Source organism: Neovison vison, chromosome 8, assembly GCF_020171115.1.
Source record: "Neovison vison isolate M4711 chromosome 8, ASM_NN_V1, whole genome shotgun sequence".
NCBI lineage: Eukaryota > Metazoa > Chordata > Mammalia > Carnivora > Mustelidae > Neogale > Neogale vison.
In genome coordinates, this window is record NC_058098.1 from 53,770,590 (window position 1) to 53,791,216 (window position 20,627).

At 41.2% G+C, this 20,627-nt stretch overlaps 1 protein-coding gene across 1 annotated transcript in view; it reads right to left on the reverse strand.

Moving 5' to 3' along the window:
• LRPPRC (leucine rich pentatricopeptide repeat containing) overlaps window positions 1-12,744 on the reverse strand; it is a 103,227-nt gene extending 90,483 nt beyond the window's left edge. Inside the window, exon 1 of the mRNA XM_044263618.1 lies at window positions 12,572-12,744. Within this exon, the coding sequence (XP_044119553.1) occupies window positions 12,572-12,720 (149 nt within the window). The 5' untranslated portion in view covers window positions 12,721-12,744. The remainder of the gene's footprint in view (window positions 1-12,571) is intronic.
• Between the last annotated feature and the right edge of the window lie 7,883 nt (window positions 12,745-20,627).

Sequence of the window (20,627 nt, forward strand, 5' to 3'; positions counted from 1 at the left end):
GTATGCAAAGTAAATCCCTTAAATAATTGATTTGGCCTTGAAAACCTTCTGCATGGAATCATTTCAAACTAAGACAATAATATGGCATGCTTTAAGTGTTTGGTTTTTTTTAAATTTCCCTTAAGCAAAACCAGGTTAATGAAAGAAAATGAGGCAGTTTATGCTACAAAGCTCTTCTCACCTCTACAAATGAGACTAGAGATCTAAAATATATATATAATTCTGATAACTGTTTTTAAATGTTTTCTAGGTATAATCTCATTATGAATTTAATAAAAGACCAATGTCCAAGTTCAAATTATGCAGGTTTTTTTATGCTTTTTTTTAAATGTTTCAGTTCCCAATTCATATCTGCTTTTCATCTGTCAAACTACTAACTACATACTTTTCTACTTATTTTAACAACTACAATCATAAAAAATAAAACTGGATATCTAGGGGCACTGGGTGGCTCAGTCGGTTAAGCATCTGCCTTCAGCTCAGGTCCTGGGATCGAGCCCTACATCAGGCTCCTTGCTCAGTGGGGAGCCTTCTTCTCCCTCTGCCTGACGCTCCCCTTGCTTGTGCTCTCTCTCTGTCAAATAAATAAATTCAATCTTTAAAAGGATTTCTGGTATTAAACATCATTAATTTTCAGAAAGTAAAAAAAGGGTCTGTCTATTGGGTAATGTCAGACTAGAACATGTATGTTTATAAAGACAAAAACCTTTAAACCATTCAGTATTTTAATACAGAGCCTAACACGTAAGCCAAATGCTTTAAAACAATGAAAGCAGAGGTATTCCATACTATAGAAATACAGGGTGTACCTGATAAACAATATCAAACTTAAAAATAATCCTTATGTGTGAGGATAACCCTGTCATAAATCTTTGAATCAAATTTACATTTACTCTGTATTCCAACACCACTTTTTAACACAAATTTTCTGGGGTTTTCTTGGGTTTTGTTTTGTTTAAAGACTTTATTTTCGTGAGAGCCAGCATGAGCACACACATGAGCAGGGGGTGGGAAGGTGGGTGGGTGGGGTTGCAGAGGGAGAAGCAGGCTTCCAGCTGAGCAGGGAGCCTGATGCAGGACTTGATGCCAGGACCCTGGGATCATGACCCTGAGCCCAAGGCAGATGCTTAACCAACCACCTGAGCCACCCAGGCACCCTAACACAAAATTTCTAATGTGCAAAGATTTACACATTTATCCCAAAATACCTTAAACTTTCCAAGAGCAGCCAATAAGTATAACTAAGTAATATATACAAAGCACATATTAATGAAGTATGATGTAAAAATACTTACTAATCCAGGGATGCCTTCAGGATGATAACCCCATTTTTCATGTATATGCACATCTTTACCACAAGTACCAAAAAAATATTTACAAAGTAGTGAGTTTAAAAATAAAACTGTTGGGATGCCTGGGTGGCTCAGTCAGTTAAGCTTCAGGCTCCCGCTCAGATCAAGATCCTGGGGTCCTGAGATGGAGCCCTCCTCTACCCTTAAACCCCTCCCCCCAATCAGGCTCCCTGCCTTGTGGACCATCTGCTTCTCCCTCTCCCTCTGCTCCTCCCCTCCTCCCCCACCCTGCTAGTGCTTTCTCTCTCTCAAATAAAAAAAAAAAAAAAAACTTTTCAAAAATAAATAAATAGGGATGCCTAGGTGGCTCAGTAGATTAAGAGGCTGCCTTTGGCTCAGGTCATGATCCCAGGGTCCTGGGATGGAGACCAACGTCTGGGCTCCATGCTCAACGTGAAGCCTGCTTCTCCCCCTGCTTGTGTTCTCTTTCTCTCTGACAAATAAATAAATAAATAAATAAAATCTTAAATAAATAAATAAAACTGTTGGTTTCTTAGCCTGTTATTAACCTGGAAAACCAGTCACAAATTGAATAATTGAGTATGTGATGCTACAATAAAGAAAGCTATACCAAAAAGTTTCACCACAAGATTATGTAAATCACAAAGGCAGTAACTTGATGCTAGACCAGAAACTCTACCACCATGATCTGGGACAAATCACAAGCACTCTGGCCTTCAAGGATTCTATCTATGTAAACAAATCGGAAAACAATGGAAAAAAATCAGGACACTAAGACAAAGTCTTCTTACTTTTACAAACCTAATGTTCAGCACATTATAGATGGCTAATTGATTAGTCTGTTAAAATAAGCTGAGTTAAGTAAATGTTAACCACCTACAAACTACAGAAATACGTACCACTCCTAAATACTTACCCTCTATTTTCAAAGGTTTTCTCTGGCCATGAACCTATACCTACTGGATCAGTTTTTACTGAACTATACCCTTGTTAGGCAAACACAAAATAACATTATTTTAAATCATCCAGAATATATGAAGTTCAGGTGAGTGTGCAATCAATAATATTGTTCAACAACAAAAACTGATTAATATGTAAATTTCAAAACTGCAGGAGTGCCTGGCTGGCTCAGTCGGTGGTAAATGCAACTTGTCATCTCGGGGTTGTGAGTTCGAGCTCCATGTTGGGTGTAGAGATCACTTCAAAATAAAAAATATTTAAAAAAGAGAAAGAAATTTCAAAGTTGTAGCGAAATATATTTGCCAAGTTTTTTTTTTACACAACTCAAATCTTGTAAGCTGTGAAAAAGCGCAAAAGTAAAACTTTTGCTAAAATTCAGTTTTAGGGGCACCTGGGTGGCTCAGTGGGTTAAAGCCTCTGCCTTCAGCTCAGTCATGATCTCAGGGTCCTGGGATGGAGCCCTGCATCCAGCTTTCTGCTCAGCAGGGAGCCTGCTTCCCCCCCTTTCTCTGCCTACTTGTGATCTCTGTCTGTCAAATAAATAAATAAAAATCTTTTTAAAATAAAAATAAAATAAAATGCAGTTTTAAAATGTAAGATCTAACAAATACAAAATTTAGACAGAAGACAAGTTAATAAACCAGAACATTATTCTCAACATTTTAAAGCTAATTTTTCTCACAAACAGATCTTTAATGAGGCCAAGTCTCCTTCACACAAGTATACCTGACTTTAATTGGATATGCTGAACTAACCATGAATCCACCATAGAATGAATGATGGTGAAGGGTTACATACTTAACTAAAGGATGCTTCACTCTTAAAAAGGAAGTCTCCAGTGCTTCCCTACATGGCAGTGCTTTCTACATTGATTATTGGCCCAAAATTTATTTTTAAATTCCACAGAAACACACCCAGTAGGAAATTAGGAACTCCATGCCTGGAACAGTACGTATGTTATGACAGAAGTAAAGAAGTCGTCCAGGGGTGAAAGTACGTCCATGTAGTGTAGCACCTACCTATCAGACTTGCACAAGCCAAATTCTGATGACCAAAACTGGTGTAACCATGTAAGGGAAAATTATTAACTTTTCATCAATGTGTCATAAATTGCTCCTTTGCATTTCTTTTTTTTCTTTTTAAAGATTTTATTTATTTATTTGACAGAGAGAGCGAGTACAAGCAGGGGGTGCTGCAAGCAGAGGGAGAGGGAGAAGCAGGCTCCCCACAGAGCAGCGGGAGCCTTATCTGGGACTCGATCCTAGAACCCCAGGATCACGATCCGAGCAGAAGGCAGTCGCTTAACCACCTGAGCCACCCAGAGGCCCTCCTTTGCATTTCTGAGTTAAACATCTTAGGTTCCCTCCTGAGACTCTGGCAATCACCACTGTATTCAGATAACCCTTTAACTTTCTCTGGCAAAATCTGGCATTGTTATTCTCAGTGTTGTTGTCATTGTTTTAGTGCTGGTGGCAATTATTCTAACTCTACAGTACAAAAAAAATAATGATTTTATGTTTGAATGTCCCTATTTCAAAAAGGCATGCAGTGCAGATTATTTTAAGCAAGCTTCCATGGGACTCCTCTCTTAAGTCTGTACTTTTTTCCAATATTTTACCTTTTCAGGGCATTTTTGGGTTTACAGAAAAACTGTGCAGTGAGTACAGAGTTCCTCTTCCCCCTCCACCCAGTTTCCCCTATTTATATCTTGCATTACTGTGGTAAATGTGTTATAAATAATAAACCAATCATGATACATTACAGCCCGTAGTTTACAAGAGGGTTCACTCTGTGTATGTACATACCTATGGGTTTTGACAAATGTATGGCAAGCATTACAGTAGTCACCGAATAGTTTCACTGCCCTAAAACTGCCCTGTGCTCCACCTATTCTTCCCCTACCCATCCTCCTAAACCCCTACAACCACACTTCTCCTTCTCTATAGTTTTGCCTTTTCCAAAAATCCCAGGACTCCAGGATCATGACCTGAGCTGAAGGCAGAAGCTTAACCCACTGAGCCACCCACGTACCCCACTCATTCTTTTTTAGCTTCAAATGTGCACCAAACTAATCACACACGTTCTCAAACTCTCCCTCCCAAGTTAACTCCGTTGCTATTATGAGTCACTCTAGCATCTAACACTTTGGAGCTCCCAGAATTTAAAAAAAAAAAGGGGGGGGGGATACAGATATGTGATAGAGTAGGTATAACCAGTAATTGATGTTTATCAAGCATTTAATGATGCATGCTAGGTAACAAAACTTATTACCATAATCCTCATTTTATTGATAAGAAAACTGAAACAACTTGCCCAAAGTCACAATAAAAGGTAGTTAATGACAGGATCCAAGTCCCAGATCTGTATTTAGGTAATCTCTCTGAAATGAGTTTAACATGGCAGAAAGGCATCAAGGAAATGAACATGGCTGCAATAGGGGGTTCACACTAGAAGTAATGAAAATTAAAACTGGACTGTGAGGGTGAGACTAGAAAATGGAAAGCCTCCAATGGCTGAAAAGAAAGGCATTTGGATTTTATGACATGTCCATAAATACAAGATTGATGACCATAAAGCTGCTCTCCCTGCTTATTTTGCTGTACTGTTCTGTAGACAATGGAGATCTCAAACTTATTTCATGGGCTCACCCACCTCTCATTTTACCTATTCCACTTGAACTTCCCTTAGCCTGTTGGTATGTATGATTATATGGACTGATTTTCAAATGTTGAGTCAGCTTTGCACACGTGGAATAAACCCAACTTAGTCACAGTATGTAATTCTTCTTAAAAAGTTGCATACAGATACTGATTCCAGTTAAGTTTTAACATGTTAAACTCAAAAATAAAATGCCTCCTTTTATTTATTTAAAGTATGCTCCATGCCCCATGTGGGACTTTAACTCATAACCATGAAATCAAGAGTTGTACGCTCTACCAACTAAGCCAGGCAGGTGCCGAATAATGCCTTTATTTTTAAAGATTTATTTATTTGAAAGAGAGACAGAGAGAGAATATACACATGCATGTGGGATTGGAGGGAAGTCAGAGGGAAAGGGAAAGAATCTTAAGCAGACTCCCCATAGAGCATGTCCCAGTGCTCAATCCTAAAATCCTGGGACCATGACCTGAGCCAAAATTAAGAGTCAGACGATTAACCAACTGAGATGCCCAAGGTTAAGGTCAGGAATACATCTTAATTAAACATGGACTGGGAGGGTGAGACTAAAGAATGGAAAGCCTCCACCAATTTTTTAGCTGAGCATTAAAAACAGCAGCCATGCACAACAGAGAAGTACTCCAAGCAAGCCAGATAGTCAGCAGGCCAAGCAAGTGAGCAACACAGATGGGATGAGGTTGAAGAGGAAGACTGGGCTTGTGAGTGGGCTAGATCATGAAAGACTGTGACAATAAATGGTCTGGATTTTATTTTCAGTACAGATTTTATTTCAGCTACAGAACTCTAGAACCCTACTAAAGGTTTCTAAGCAGGGGATATGGCATGATCTATTTCTGTTTTAGAAAGATTAGTCTAACTGGGGGGTGAAGAATAAATTAGAAGGTAGCAAGAATTAAGAGAGAGATACCAGGGGCGCCTGGGTGGCTCAGTGGGTTAAGCCGCTGCCTTCGGCTCAGGTCATGATCTCAGGGTCCTGGGATCCAGTCCCGCATCGGGCTCTCTGCTCAGCAGGGGGCCTGCTTCCCTTTGCCTCTCTCTGCCTGCCTCTCTGCCTACTGTGATCTCTCTCTCTGTCAAATAAATAAATAAAATCTAAAAAAAAAAAAAAAAGAGAGAGAGAGAGATACCATTTAGAAAACTATTGCAGTAGTCCAAGTAAAAGGCTGAGGGAAGTTTATACCAGAGTGGGTGTGGAAATGGGAAAGAAACACCTATCACCAAAGTTCCCTGCCCATTTAACTGCAAATTCCAAGCAACAAGTCTCACCAATGCAATTTGTTCATTCTCACTTCCTTAAATATGATGAAGAAAATTTCATGTAAAAGCTTTAGAGGCTTACTTAATCTTCTTATATATCCTACCCCATTATGTACCATTTTCATGAACACTTGACAAGCACAATCTTAAGAGACAAAAATAGGGGTGCCTGGGTGGCTCAGTGGGTTGGGCCACTGCCTTCAGCTCAGGTCATGCTCAGGGTCCTGGAATTGAGTCCCGCGTCGGGCTCTCTGCTCAGCAGGAAGCCTGCTTCCCTCTCTCTCTCTCTGACTGCCTCTCCGTCTACTTGTGATCTCTTTCTGTCAAATAAATAAATAAAATCTTTAAAGAAAAAAAAGAGACAAAAATAGAAGGCTCCATGGCACTGCAGAAACACAGGAGCTCTGAGTTTTAAGAGCACAGGCCTGAGTCCTATAGACCAGCCTGACTTCAGGCTGTGCCATTTTATAAGATGGGTGGCCAAGTTACTGCAACTCTAAGCCTGTAAAATCCAGAAGTTAACAGTATTTACCTCACGAGGCTATCACAAAGATTAACTGAGATACTGCAGTGTTTCCAAAAATATCACCCTTCTGCTAGGCAAGATGGTTTTAGGTAGTATTTAAACAAAAAATTTTCATTTCAGTCGTTTTATCTATTTTAATTAATATTTAAAAGTAACTATCACATCAAGCTCTTTATTTTACTAATATTTTTGCTTAAGATAAAATTAAGTTATAATAACATCAGTTTAAACCTAAAACCAATGTTAAGAAGAACGTTAAATACAAGTAACAGTGTCAGTAGTACTTAGATCGGACAAAAAAATCTGAAGGCAGTACATAATCGCCTTAAGGTTGAGCAAAACTGAGAAAAGTATACATAGAGGACCCTGCAAAGTCAGCATAATAAATATTAACTGCACACTTCCCAGAGCACCTTCTTTTAAAAGTGTAATAGCAGAAAACACACTTATTTTTAAAGACCTAGTCAAATCTAAACTATGCCTATTTAACAACTATGTGACTCTGGTAAAAGTATTTGGTCTTTCTAATCATTAGTTACTTCCTCTGAAGAAAAATACCTACCTTGCAAAGATCATATAAGGAAAAAATATATAAAATTCCTAACAAACAGGGCTCAATAATAGCTTTTATTATAGAACACACTCGGTAAGTGTCTGCTGAGTGACCTTTGAAGAAAATATTTTGTAAAGCTATCTCAATGACCTTTCTCATGCAACTATTTCACAAGACCTCAATTCTCCAAAAAGTCTTGTCCAGTTAAGCTGTCCCCTAAACACACCAAAAATTTTAGACTAGAAAAGCCACTTACAACTCTTCCATACTTAAAAGTCTCCTGGCTTGAAACACCAATTCCTTTCCACCTATCCAGACATCCCCTCCCCCTCAAGGTCTTCCAGTCCAAAAGTATTTCTCCTTTGTCTCAGCTATGACAGGAAGTGATGAACAGTTACACATGTTGTGACCTATGATGATGTGACATGAACAAGACACTCTTTAGGCTCTATAAAGTGAGACAGGGATAGACAAGATTTACTCTAAAGATTCCTTCCAGAGTTTACATTCGCAGATCTTAAGTGCTTAGTTATCTGTGATAGTCTTTAATTTCTAAATCTATAATGTATCATATCACCTTTTTAAAAAATGTCTTTATGTCCATAAGCAATCCCCTCAACACCTAAAGCACAATATTACTCAAAACACTTCAAAACTGGGCATCAGTGTCTACAGTTAAATCCCCAACTGGAGATCCCAAATTACTTGACTCTTCTAAGCTTGTTCCCTAATTTGTAATATGAACCCATAGAAGATGAAATACATGTGTGATATATTCATATAAACAACTTGAAAATGGAAAATATCTAATCCGAAGGTACTACTATTTATCCTCATCTCCAAATCCATTCTGCCAACATGCTGACCAATCTCCTGTTCACTCCCTCTCAAGAAAAGGAAGTGGTTTGTTTTTATTTTTGCTTCAGTTCTGTACCATCTAGCTGAAGTCCTATTAGCCCGTATCTGTGGATCAGTGTTGCTCCTATTGGTCTTTCCATCCCGCCTCTATCTCTCCTGAGTCTATATAAACTTTGTCAAGACCTGTACCTCACAAAACCCTCCAATGGCTCCCAACCATCAAATAACCAACTTCTAATCAACCTTAATAGCTAGAAGGAATCAACTGGCCTTGGTAATATCAACTTCCATGACACCTAACCCCACGTAGCCACACAGGATGGAAGTATGGTCTCCAAGTCCCTCCATGCTCTCCTCCCCTAGAGCACTCTGACTACTTATTACCATGTGTCCTCTTAAACTCAATTGAGCCCCTACCACAAACAAATGTGACTGCTCTTTTCTCTGAAAAACCACAGTATTACGCTCCTCTTTTATGGACAACATATAGGAGTGGGACATGTGCCTATCACAGCCCTCTGTAATTGATAAATTTATAAACACACAGAAACCAGAGGCTGAATCATAACCCAGACAGATTCTTAATATTTGCTGAGAAAATCTTTTTCTCATTAAGAAATAAACAAGGGAAAGTTTTCTTTCCTTCCAACCTTAGAAGTCACATCATTCTGTCATAGGGCAGTATGTGCTCTTCACCCTTAAGCCAATCATCAATCTAGAACCACTTCTAAACAGATTTAATTCAAAGCTTATCTTTCTTCTGAAGCACAAGTCTGCAAACTCTCACAACAAAGTATAAGCAGCTTCTGATTCAGAAGTATGAGAAAAATAAAAAAAGAGTCTGGGGGAAAGCAATAGTATTTGCCCCTCAAACTTCCCACAGAAGATAAGGGAAGAGCTGGGTTTTAAGAAAAATTTGTTTAAAAAAAAGAAAAAGGTACTGACATAGGAATGAGAAGCAAGACTAAAGAATACAGAAGTATATACCTTCTGGCGCTTCAAGTCTGAAAACAAATTAATAAAATTAATTATTAATAAATTAATAATTCTAGAATTTGACTCAATAATCCTCATCTGTCTTTCATAGGACATACTTAGAAATCAAGATCGGTGTATAAAAAAAAAAAGAAATCAAGATCGGCATGAATTTGTGGACGTTCACTGCACTACAGGCATGGATTAAATATCCCTTCAAATGTCTTTGCATGTCACAATATTCCTTCCTCAATGCCTAAGATTTTCAGTGATTTACTCAAAAAATATTTGATACCTATCATGTACCACAAAGTCAGACACCAGGGGAGGGAAAAAGACAAAATCACTGCCTTCGAGGAACTTACAGCCAGGTCTGGAGGGCTGTTTGGTACAGATGTAATCATGCTGTTTGGTACATATAATAATGCTTAATGATTCAGGATCGAAGGGAAACACAAAACAGCAGAGGTCAAATGGGAGAAGCAATCAAGATTTAACAGAGAAAAGGAACACCTGAGTAGGGGAAAGGGGCGACACATCCCAAGAGTAAACACCACATTCAAAGGCAAAGAGATGTGCAACATGGACCCACAGAGCTCTGGACCAATAGTACCTTTACCATCTGGGGCTTGTTAGGAATGCAGAATCTCAGTTCCCCTGTCTAGACCTACAAAATCAGAATCTCCATTTTCATGACATCCCCAAGGAATTCTTCCCCCACCTCCCCCAATGAATTCTTATGCTCATTAAAAAGCCCTGCTGTAGAGGACTCAGAAGTAGTAGTTTGCTATAGCTAGGATACAGGACACCATGGAAAGGAACCCTAAGAAGTGAGGCTCCGAGGCTCTGAGGCGCCTGCGTAGCTCAGGTCATGATTCCAGAGCCCTAGGCTCAATCACCACATCCGGTTCCCTGCTCAGCAGGAAGCCTGTTTCTCCTTCTCCCACATATACATATACATATACATATATATATGTACACATGCATATACATATGTCAATGGCTGTCTCTGGGTGACAGAATTAAGGGTATCTTTTTTTTTTTTCATTCATTTATCTATTTATTTACTTAATATTTTATTTTTAAATAATCTCTGCACCCAACATGGGGCTCAAACTTAAAATTCCAAGACCAAGAGCCTCACACTCCACCAACTGAGCCAGCAAGGAACCTAAGGGTGATTCTTAATTTATTACTATTCTCTCTGTACTTTGCAATTGCTCTCCAAGGAACATGAGTTTTATAATTTAAAAATATAAAACAGAGGCACCTGAGTGGCTCGGTTGGTTAAGCATCCAACTCTTGATCTCAGTTCAGGTGGCGCTCTCATGGTCACGAGATCGAGTCCTATGTTGGGCACCACGCTGGGTGTGAAACGTACTTATTAAATAAATAATATAAAATAAAAATATACAATAAAAAATTAATAAATAAAACAATGATGGCTTTTGCCAGTAGTGAGACTGCAGTAGGTGGAACAGTAAATATAAAGTGAGGAAATAAGGGAGACAAAAACAGGGACAGGGGAAGGGAAACTGACTCAGAGATGAGTCCAGAGTCCTAGGAAAGGGTTTCTTTTTTCAGGCAGGAAAGATCTTGGCATGCTTGCAGGCTGTGGGACAGGAGACTATATAAAAGGACTGTTAAGAATACGAGAGAAAGAGGGAATACTCTTCTCATTGCTTGTTATGAGCCGAGCACACAGTGGTGAGCAAGATAACGTTCTGCTCTTACGTAATTCATTTTTTCTACCGAGAAAACAAACAAAAAGCAGATTAATATTAGACAAGTCAAACACAGCATGATAAAACTAAAATAGGGTAGTTTTTACATTGAGTGCGGAGATAAACCTCTGAAGAAACAGCATTTAAGCTGAATCCTAAACGACAAGAAACCATCTTTGCAAAGGAGAGAGAAAGGCCTTGTTATCTCGTACTTTACAAATCATGAAACTAAGGATCAAAGATTATATAGCAAGTAAATGGAATCCAGGTCTGATGAACACCCAGGCCAATACCCTTTCTACGAGATTCTGTTCTAATGTTTTTCTCAAACACAACAGGAACGATGAGAGATACCATCCACCCTCCTCTGGCCTCACAGGGATAGTTAAGGACTAAAAAATAAGAGTAACTAACACAACTTTCTCCAAATAAAGTCTCTGAAAGAAGAGATATGCTTTCTGAGAATGCAGAGGCATGGTTCCTGAAGGTTAACTGTTCATACCTAAAAACAAAATCCAAGAAGGCGGTAAGTTACAAGTAGGCTACATTCCAAAGATCTATAACTGCGTGATTAAGAAGTCATAAAACTTTTCCTCCATATAATTTTATGCAGAGAATAGGTTTTCAGGCTGCTCCACAAAGATCCATGTAATCATGGTTATTACTATTATTATAACTAATAAAGCACTTACTAGGTACCAGGCCTTATGCTAGGTGTTTTTTATAGATAATCTCATGCAGTACTACCAACGCTATTACCACTCCATCTAACTAAGCAAACTGAGGCCTAGAAATGTTAACTTGTCCAACGGCAAATCCTTAGCTCTTAGTCCTAAACTGTCTCCCAAAGTACCTTTATTTATTAACAGTATTTCAAAATCAGTTTTTCTCCAATACTAAAAGCTCAGTGCCCATCTCCCTTTCTCAGATGGACAGAATACTACTCCAGTACTTTTTCACCAAACTTCCTTATCTCCTCTCCAAGTCTATGCCAGACCTATCTCCTGATAAACCTCAATCCATGAAGCATTTATTCATGCGCTTGACACCACTAAGCCCTTGGCATCCTTTTATCCCCACGAAGCGCCTGCACATGTTCCCTTATTCACTCACTGACACTTACATAGCCCTACTGTGACAATTCCCAACCCATACCGCACCCCTGTAAATATCGAAGAAAACTCCACTCCAGAAAATGTAGGCAAAAGCCCAAGCTGATCACAATTAAACGTCCCTATCTAAACTATCCCTTGTTCACCCCAAATTCCCAACCTATCCCTCCCACCCCCCAAATATAAACTTATCGAAATCTAGTTTTAGCTGGTTACTGATCACCGATAATGTTCGCACGTGGGACAGCATCCAAGCCCGTGAAGCCTTAAGGAGAAGAGTAACATCCGATCCAGCAGCAGCCTTCAAAGCCCCTCGCCCCTTACCGCCCCCTTAACAGGTCGCCAGTAGCCCGAGGACAGGAAAACGCAGTCCCAAGCGAGAGCTAAATCCATGCCGGAAGCAAACCCAACACACGGCCGTGACCTTCTCAAGTCGACTGACCCTGTCACCCGAAACCCCCGCTGGGGAACGGGGTCCAACACCCCGGAACGTTTGGCCTTAGGGCGAGGAAGAGGGCACAGAGAAAGACAGGCAGGCCCGGCCCCCGCCAGCACCACGACCCCGGGGGACGCCCGCGCCGCAGACAGGCAGAGAAAAGCGCGTGGGCACTCACCCTGCAAGGGGCCCGCCGCGGCCGGCGGGCAGAAAAGGGACGGCGTGCGGCCGGCTCAAGCCGCCTGCGAGGAGGCGCAGGGAGAGCGGGAGGCGCGGGGCTGCCCCGGCTCGGAGGAGCCAGCGAGCTGGTCTCAGCAGGGCTGCCATGGCTCGGCCGTCCCCACCGCAGGATGCACGCTGGGCGAGAAGGACAGGGGGAGCACGTGACCGCGGGGTCGCCCGGCGCGGGAGAGACCAAAGGCCGGACGCGCCAGATGTAGGGGGAGCCACGCGTTGTTTTACGCTTAGAAGATAGACAAATCGATTTCTCCAAGGACATATGAGCCCCGTGTGATATGTTAGTAATAACATATCGTGCCTGATTATCTGAGCGGGATCCTCTTTTCATTTTCTAACCTTTCTCTCAGCATGTTCAATGCCTCCACCCCTTCACTTTCCAGTTGGTAGAGTCAGCAGAGGTCGACTCCTCCCAGGTTAGCGCAGGAGCTTGCGGGGGGCCAACTAGCAAGGACACCCGGGAACTCTCGAGAAGAGCCGACTATGAAGGTCCCAGCGTGTGGGACAATTCGCGGGCGTGCGCGGTTTTTGTTGCCGGCTCAGCACCGAAGTTGCCGAGCGGATGGCAACGTCCTGATCGGAAAGCTCTGAGAGGTGTGGGACAGAAAAACGTTGAGGACCTTTGCACTGTGCCAAAGTTAAATAGGATGTGATTTGTGTTCCTGTGGGGCTTGAACATAGTGTAAAAATACGTGGGTCCAAGCCTAAATCAGTAAGCAGCGCCTCGCCTTATGACAGAGGTGGGTGCTAACCAGGGTCGTCTAGTTTTAAAGGTGGAACTGAATTCATTGTCTTCCCCAACTCCCACCCCGCTTCTTCGTTCAATAAACGCACCAGTATCCGAGGTGAGATAACGATAAGGATAAGAGTCTGAAGCCAAATCTGGGAGAAAACCGGAAGCCCTTGCCTTCACAGGGTTTACAGTCTGGAAGGGTTCCCTGTGCACACGTGGGAAGCTGGGAACTGGCTTCCACTCCCTTTCACCCAGCTGTATCCTACCCATTGCCCAGTGAACACTCAGAAGTTTTCCCTGGAAGCCCTCCACGGTAATTCCCCGTATGGCTGTTTATCCACTCAATATCCAGCTCCTTGACAGCAGGGACTGTGACCTTTTCTTGTAGCTGAAGCACCTACACAGTGCCAAGCACACAGTAGGTTGCATTAAATATTTACTGAATAAATGAGCATTTTGAGATTATCTAGTTTCTCTCTCCTTTGAGCGATGAGGAAAATGAGATCCAAAAAAAGGTTAAATGATTTATACTGAGTTATACTGCTAGGCATTAGTAGTATAATTTATTAATTCACTCACTCGGCGCTGATTTATTGAACACCTGTTCAGTGCCAGGCACTGTTTGAGATGGGAATCCAGCAGAGAACAAAACAGGCCGAGTCTGGACTCTTGATTAAGGGCTCCAAAGTTTAGTTTGGGAAGACGGATAAGAACTGTCCTGGGGCACCTGGGTGGCTCAGCGGGTTAAAGCCTCTGCCTTCGGCTCAGGTCATGATCCCAGGGTGCTGGTATCAAGCCCCCGCATCCACCTCTCTGCTCAGCAGGGAGCCTGCTTCCCCCTCTCTCTGTCTCTGCTGCCTCTCTGCCTACCTGTGATCTCTGTCAAATAAATAAATAAAAATCTTAAAAAAAAAAAAAAGGAGAACTGTCATGTAAAATAAGTCACGATAAAGAGATTGAAGGTGGGGTTCGGCCCCTTCAAAGAACAGGGAGGAGGACCTTGTGGATTAGAGGAAGAAGGAAGTCAGGGAGAGGAGAGAGGTCCCGCCCACTTCTGAAGTAACTGGGGGCCAGATTCTGAAGATTATTACAGGCTGCTATAAAGGGTTTGATTTTTATTCAGAAAAAGATGGGAAACCATTGGAAAGCTCCATGTTTTGCTGTGATATGAATATATTTACATTTTTAAAGGATCACTGTCTTCTGTTTGGAGAGGTGATTTTAAGAGAATAAAGGCAAATAAAAGTAGGGAGACCAGTCTAGAGGCTCTTGTAATAATCCAGGCTAGCTGTGGTAGTGGCTTGAACTAGGGGCTTACAGGTAAGGTAATGGGAAAGAGTCAGGTTCTTGCTTTATTTAAATAGTAGGACAAAGAGGGAATTGCTGGTAGATTGGCTTTGGCATATGAGTCAAGGATGTTTCCAAACATCTTGGGGCGTGAGCAATTAGAAAGATGGAGGTGGCACTGATTAAAATGGGAAAGTTTGAGGGAAGAGCAGATTTAAAAGGTGAATCAAAAGTGATTCAATGGAATATGAAGCTTAAGGCATGGGTTAGACATCCAAATATCAGGTTTCAGAAGGGGGTTTGCTCTAAGATGTGCAAGTCTGGAGTTAGAGCTAGAGATACTTGTGGGCATCTGCAGCCTATACCTAATATGAGAAGCCATGGAAAGCATGAAAGCACCAAGGAACAAAATATAGAGGAGATATAAGGTTTAAGGATTGAGGCTTGTGACGGTTCAGTATTTAGAGGATGCAAAGATGAACACCCAGCGCAGAGAGCTAAGAAAGAAGTCTTCCAAGAAGGAAGTTATGAACCATGTAAAATGCTGCTACTCATTCTGATAAAATGAGCACTCAACATTGACCATAGGATTTGGTAACACAGAGGTCCCTGGTGATGCTGAGCAACCTTATGGTGACATATCGAGTCAAAAGATAGAGGGCCCCTGGGTGGCTCAGTCGGATAAGTGTCTGCCTTTGGCTCAGGTCGCTGGGATCGAGCCCCTCATCGTGCTCCCTGCTTGGTGGGGAGCCTGCTTCTCTCTCTCTCCCTTCTTGTGCTCTCTGTCAAAAAAATAAATAAATCTTAAAAAAAAAGAAAAAAGACTGCAGTAAGTTTAAGAATACATGAAGGAAAGCAAAGTAGATACAGGGAGTATAGACAAACATTTTGTACAATATACTATGAAGGAGGGACCAAAGAGGGATGATATATTGAAGGGGTGTGAAGTCAAGGGAGGCTAATTATTTTTTTTATTTTTTTAAAGATTTTATTTATTTATTTGACAGAGAAATCACAAGTAGATGGAGAAGCAGGCAGAGAGAGAGAGGGAAGCAGGCTCCCTGCTGAGCAGAGAGCCCAATGCGGGACTCGATCCCAGAACCCTGAGATCATGACCTGAGCCGAAAGCAGCGGCTTAACCCACTGAGCCACCCAGGCGCCCCAAGGGAGGCTAGTTATTTTTTAAGGTGGAAAAAATAATAACATGTTTGATGTTGATGTAAATCATCTTTATGTAACTATTTAAGTTAATTTAAATTAAACTTCAAGAAAGACAGTTTCTCAGTGATTAACCACATTTCAAGTACTCAGTAGCCACAAGAGGCTGGTAGCTACCAGATTGAACAGCATGGACATAGAAAATTGTAGAAAATTTTGTTGCATAGGGCTGCAGTAGGGAGTGAAAATTTGATAATGCATGAGAGAGAGAATGAGTAACACTGAAGAGGCAAGAGGGAATAGGATCCAGTAAAAAGTGAAGGGGTTGAGTTTAGATAAGAATCTAGACTGTCCAGCCACCGTCACAGAAAGAAAGATAAGGCAATGGTTGCAGATGCAACAAGGCTGATAGAACTAGTGGTGAGAATGAGTGGATGTTCTCCTAATTGTTTCTAGCCCCGAGACCCTTATCCCTAACATTCTTTATGTTGCTGTACCAGGCTTCCTCTTTAAGTATGAAACAACTATGGGGTACCAGGTGGTGGGTATTATAGAGGGCACAGCTTGCATGGAGCACTGGGTGTGGTGAAAAAATAATGAATACTGTTTTTCTGAAAATAAATAAATTGGAAAAAAAAAGTATGAAACAACTACTGATGAAATTTGTCTAGGCATTCATCCATTTATTCACTCATAAACGCATTCACTATTGAACACCTAAAATCTGCCAGGCAGCAAGTTAAGTGCTAGAAATACTATGACGAGCAAAAGCAGGAGTGGTCCTTACAGTTAGGGAGCTTGTATCCCAGAGGACAAGGCAGATATTAATCAAATAATAATATTAAATAAGTTACACACTAAAGGGCGCCTGGGTGGCTCAGTGGGTTAAGCCGCTGCCTTCGGCTCAGGTCATGATCTCAGGGTCCTGGGATCGAGGCCCGCATCGGGCTCTCTGCTCAGCAGGGAGCCTGCTTCCTCCTCTCTCTCTGCCTGCCTCTCTGCCTGCTTGTGATCTCTCTCTGTCAAATAAATAAATAAAACCTTTAAAAAAAAAAAAAAAAGTTACACACTAAAATGGGTTCTGAAGAGACGTGTTTCCATGAGAGAGTATACCTCACCTGGGAATCAGAAAGATCCAGGGAAAGGATCAATAGGCTGTGGTCGGAAGAATGCATCGTTAACACATGCAAAGTGCATGCACATAGGTGTGTGTCTGTGTGTTTCATGCAAGTGTATAAGAGGGAAAGAGTGGTGTTTGCTTGTTTTTCAGTTTAGACTTCCCAAATCCTCCCATTTCTTTAGATTACAGAAGCTGTGGCAAAGTGGAAGAGAAGTCCAAGTTGATCATCCTGTTTCTCCCTTAGTTTATTCTGAACTATAAAGTGGATTCAAAGATTGGTTAAAAAATTTGGAGTCCCATAGCCTCTGAATAGAATCTTATTAGGAAGGACAGCTTAGATGCTAGACTTTGCAAAAGTACTTAACTACTTGGTTTCCTTATTTGTAACGCTGGTAATACTCTTCATCCCAGGATGTTTTGGGAATGTTAGATAAAATAAGTAAAGTTCTTATAAGTACCAGGCACATAAGAAACTCTGAAAAATGATGTAGCTACCATTATTGTTGTTGCTGCTTTTCGTGAGCTGGTCTAAACCTCGTGAATTTGTTCTGCAGTAACATGACCTGTCTCTCCTTGGAGTCTGATATTTTTTTGACACTGCCTAATAACCTAAAGCTAGTGTCTCAGACTTCCAACTCAGTTTATTCATTTGTTAAGTGCTTAGTGTAAGCAAAACACAGAGCAAGTTACATCTCAGGGCAAAGTAGTTACACCTGATACACGTAATGAGCTTGATATATACAGTAGTATAAAACGTATATTGCATCCAGAGAACAGTTACCAAAGGCATTGTGATGAGTGGAACAAAGAAGAGGCAAACCAAGTGACAGCTGGGCCGGAGAACAGAAAAAGGTTCCATGACCCTTCAGCCCTTGGAGGTTGGGGAAGACATGAAATAGTAGGCATGGTGGCGAGGGGAATTCTGGGCAGAGGGAACAGGAAGAGCAAAGATACAGGGCTCTCCTTCCTATACATATATCCTTCCTTAAACTGCAGAATGTGTTTTTGGACACTGAAATCTGCCCAGAGCCTATGGAGTAGAGGAGAAGATCATTAAACAAGTGACTTTCACGCTTCTGTGACTGACCAGTGATAAGAAAATACATAATAGATGACATAGATACACTTGTATAAAAAGAAATGTCATTAAACAGTAATGAGGCTTACATGTGATGCCCATGGATATTCAGTAATCTGTTCTTCTGTTTCACTTTTTTTTTAATGCTGCAATTGAGGGGCACCTGGGTGGCTCAGTCATTGAGCATCTGCCTTTGGCTCCAGTCGTGATCCCCAGGTCCTGGGATTGATCCCTGCGTGGAGCTCCTTGCTTCTGCCTTTCCCTCTGCCCCTCCACCTGCTCATGCTCTCTCATGCACAGCCTCTCTCTCTCTCTCTCTCTCTCATTAATAGAATCTTTATAAGCTGTTGTTTGATCCTGATTTGAACAAACTGTTTGTAAGAAAACATTTTTTAGACACCTGAGATGTATTGTCCAATACAAGGAATTATGGCTCACTTTTTTAGGTATGACATGGGCTGGGTGGTGATCCAAGAAAATATGTGATAGTATCTTGATAATAATGGGATATGCCTGGTTTTACTAGTCTCTCTACTTTTCTATGTATATGAATGTTCATAAGGAAAAAGCTGAAGTGCTGATTGTATTTTGATTTCACAATACTCATTAATGTAGCGTGACTAGAAGTTTGAAAAGCACTGTACTCAATCATGTCAATGTAAATGCAAAGTAAACAGCACCCAGCAGGCAAGTGTACCTGTGAGAGCTGGAGACCTGTTCAAAGGAGGAACAGGGTTGACTGACTTCTTAGCAACTAGTTGTTCAAACATCAAAACTTGCTGTTGTGCCTTAATCATTTTTTAAAAATTTCTTTAAAGATTTTATTTATTTATTTGAGAGAGAGAGAGAGAGGACAGCAGGGTGTGGGGCAGGCAGAGGGAAAGGAAGAAGCAGGCTTTCCACTGAGCGGAGAGCCCTATGTGGGGCTCGATCCAAGGACCCTGGTATCATGACCTGAGCCAAAGGCAGATGTTTAACCGACCGAACCACTCAGGTGCCCCCTAAATCATTTTTTTTAAATAATTTTACATGTAATATGAAATATCTGAGATTGTAGCCATTACAATCTAAAACAAAGATTTTCATTTAAGACAAAAAAAAAAAAGACCAAAATGATGGGTTTTTTTTAACTCTTTTTTATTAGTTTTTTTTTTTTTAAAGATTTTATTTATTTATTTGACAGAGAGAGATCACAAGTAGGCAGAGAGGCAGGCAGAGAGAGAGGAGGAAGCAGGCTCCCTGCTGAGCAGAGAGCCCGATGCGGGACTCGATCCCAGGACCCTGAGATCATGACCTGAGCCGAGGGCAGCGGCTTAACCCACTGAGCCACCCAGGCGCCCCACTTTTTTATTAGTTTTAAAGTTAGAATTTAGTGATTCATCAGTTGCTTGTAATACCCAGTGTTCATTACATCACATTCCCTCCTTAATGCCCATCACCCAATTATCCCACACTCTCATCCCCCTCCCAGCAACCCTCCATTTGTCTCCTAGAGTTCAGTGTCTCTTATGGTTTGCCTCCCTCTCAATTTTAGTCTCATTTTATGTTTCTTTGCCTTCCCCTATGTTCATCTGTTTTGTTTCTTGAATTCCACATATAAGTGAAGTCATGTGGTATTTCTTTTTCTCTTACTGACTTAGCCTAATACCCTCTAGTTCTTTTTTTTTTTTAAGATTTTATTTATTTATTTGACACACAGAGAGAGAGAGATCACAAGTAGGCAGAGGCAGGCAAAGAGGGGGAAGCAGGCTCCCTGCTGAGCAGAGAGCCCAACGCCAGGCTCCATCCCAGGACCCTGAGATCATGACCTGAGCCGAAGTCAGAGGCTTAACTCATTGAGCCACCCAGGTGCCCTAATACCTTCAAGTTCTATCCATGTTGTTGCAAATGGCAAGATTTCATTCTTTTTAGAGACTAATATTCCATGGTATTTATATATATACCACATCTTCTTTATTCATTCATCTGTGAACAGACATCTGGGCTCTTTCCATATTTTGGCTATTGTGGATTTGCTGCTGTAAACATTGGGGTGCAGCTGCCCCTTCGAATCACTATGTTTGTATCTGGATAAATACCTAATAGTGCAATTACTGGGTCATAGAGTAGCTTGGTTTTTTTTTTTTAAAGATTTTATTTATTTGACAGAGAGAGATCACAAGTAGGCAGAGAGGCAAGCAGAGAGAGAGAACGAGAGAGAGAGGAGGAAGCAGGCTCCCTGCCTACCAGAGAGCCCGATGCGGGACTCGATCCCATGACCCTGAGATCATGACCTGAGCTGAAGGCAGAGGCTTAACCCACTGAGCCACCCAGGCAGCCCCAGAGTAGCTTGGTTTTTAACTTTTGAGGAACTGCCGTACTGTTGAGTGGTTGTGGTGGTATTTTGTTGGGGTTTTGTTTTTTGTTTTCTGGTTTGTTTTTTTTTTTAAGGGAACATTTGTCTTCAAAATTCAAAATGAAAAGAAAAAAATTCAAACTGAAAGTATGGTACTTGATACCCTAAACGGAAAATTTACAAGGCAGTGGACATCAATCTCTTTTTACTTTGGTCAATTAACCTTTTTTTTTTTTTTTTTTTTTTTGCCTCACAACAACTTACGATGGATCACAGAGAATCAGAA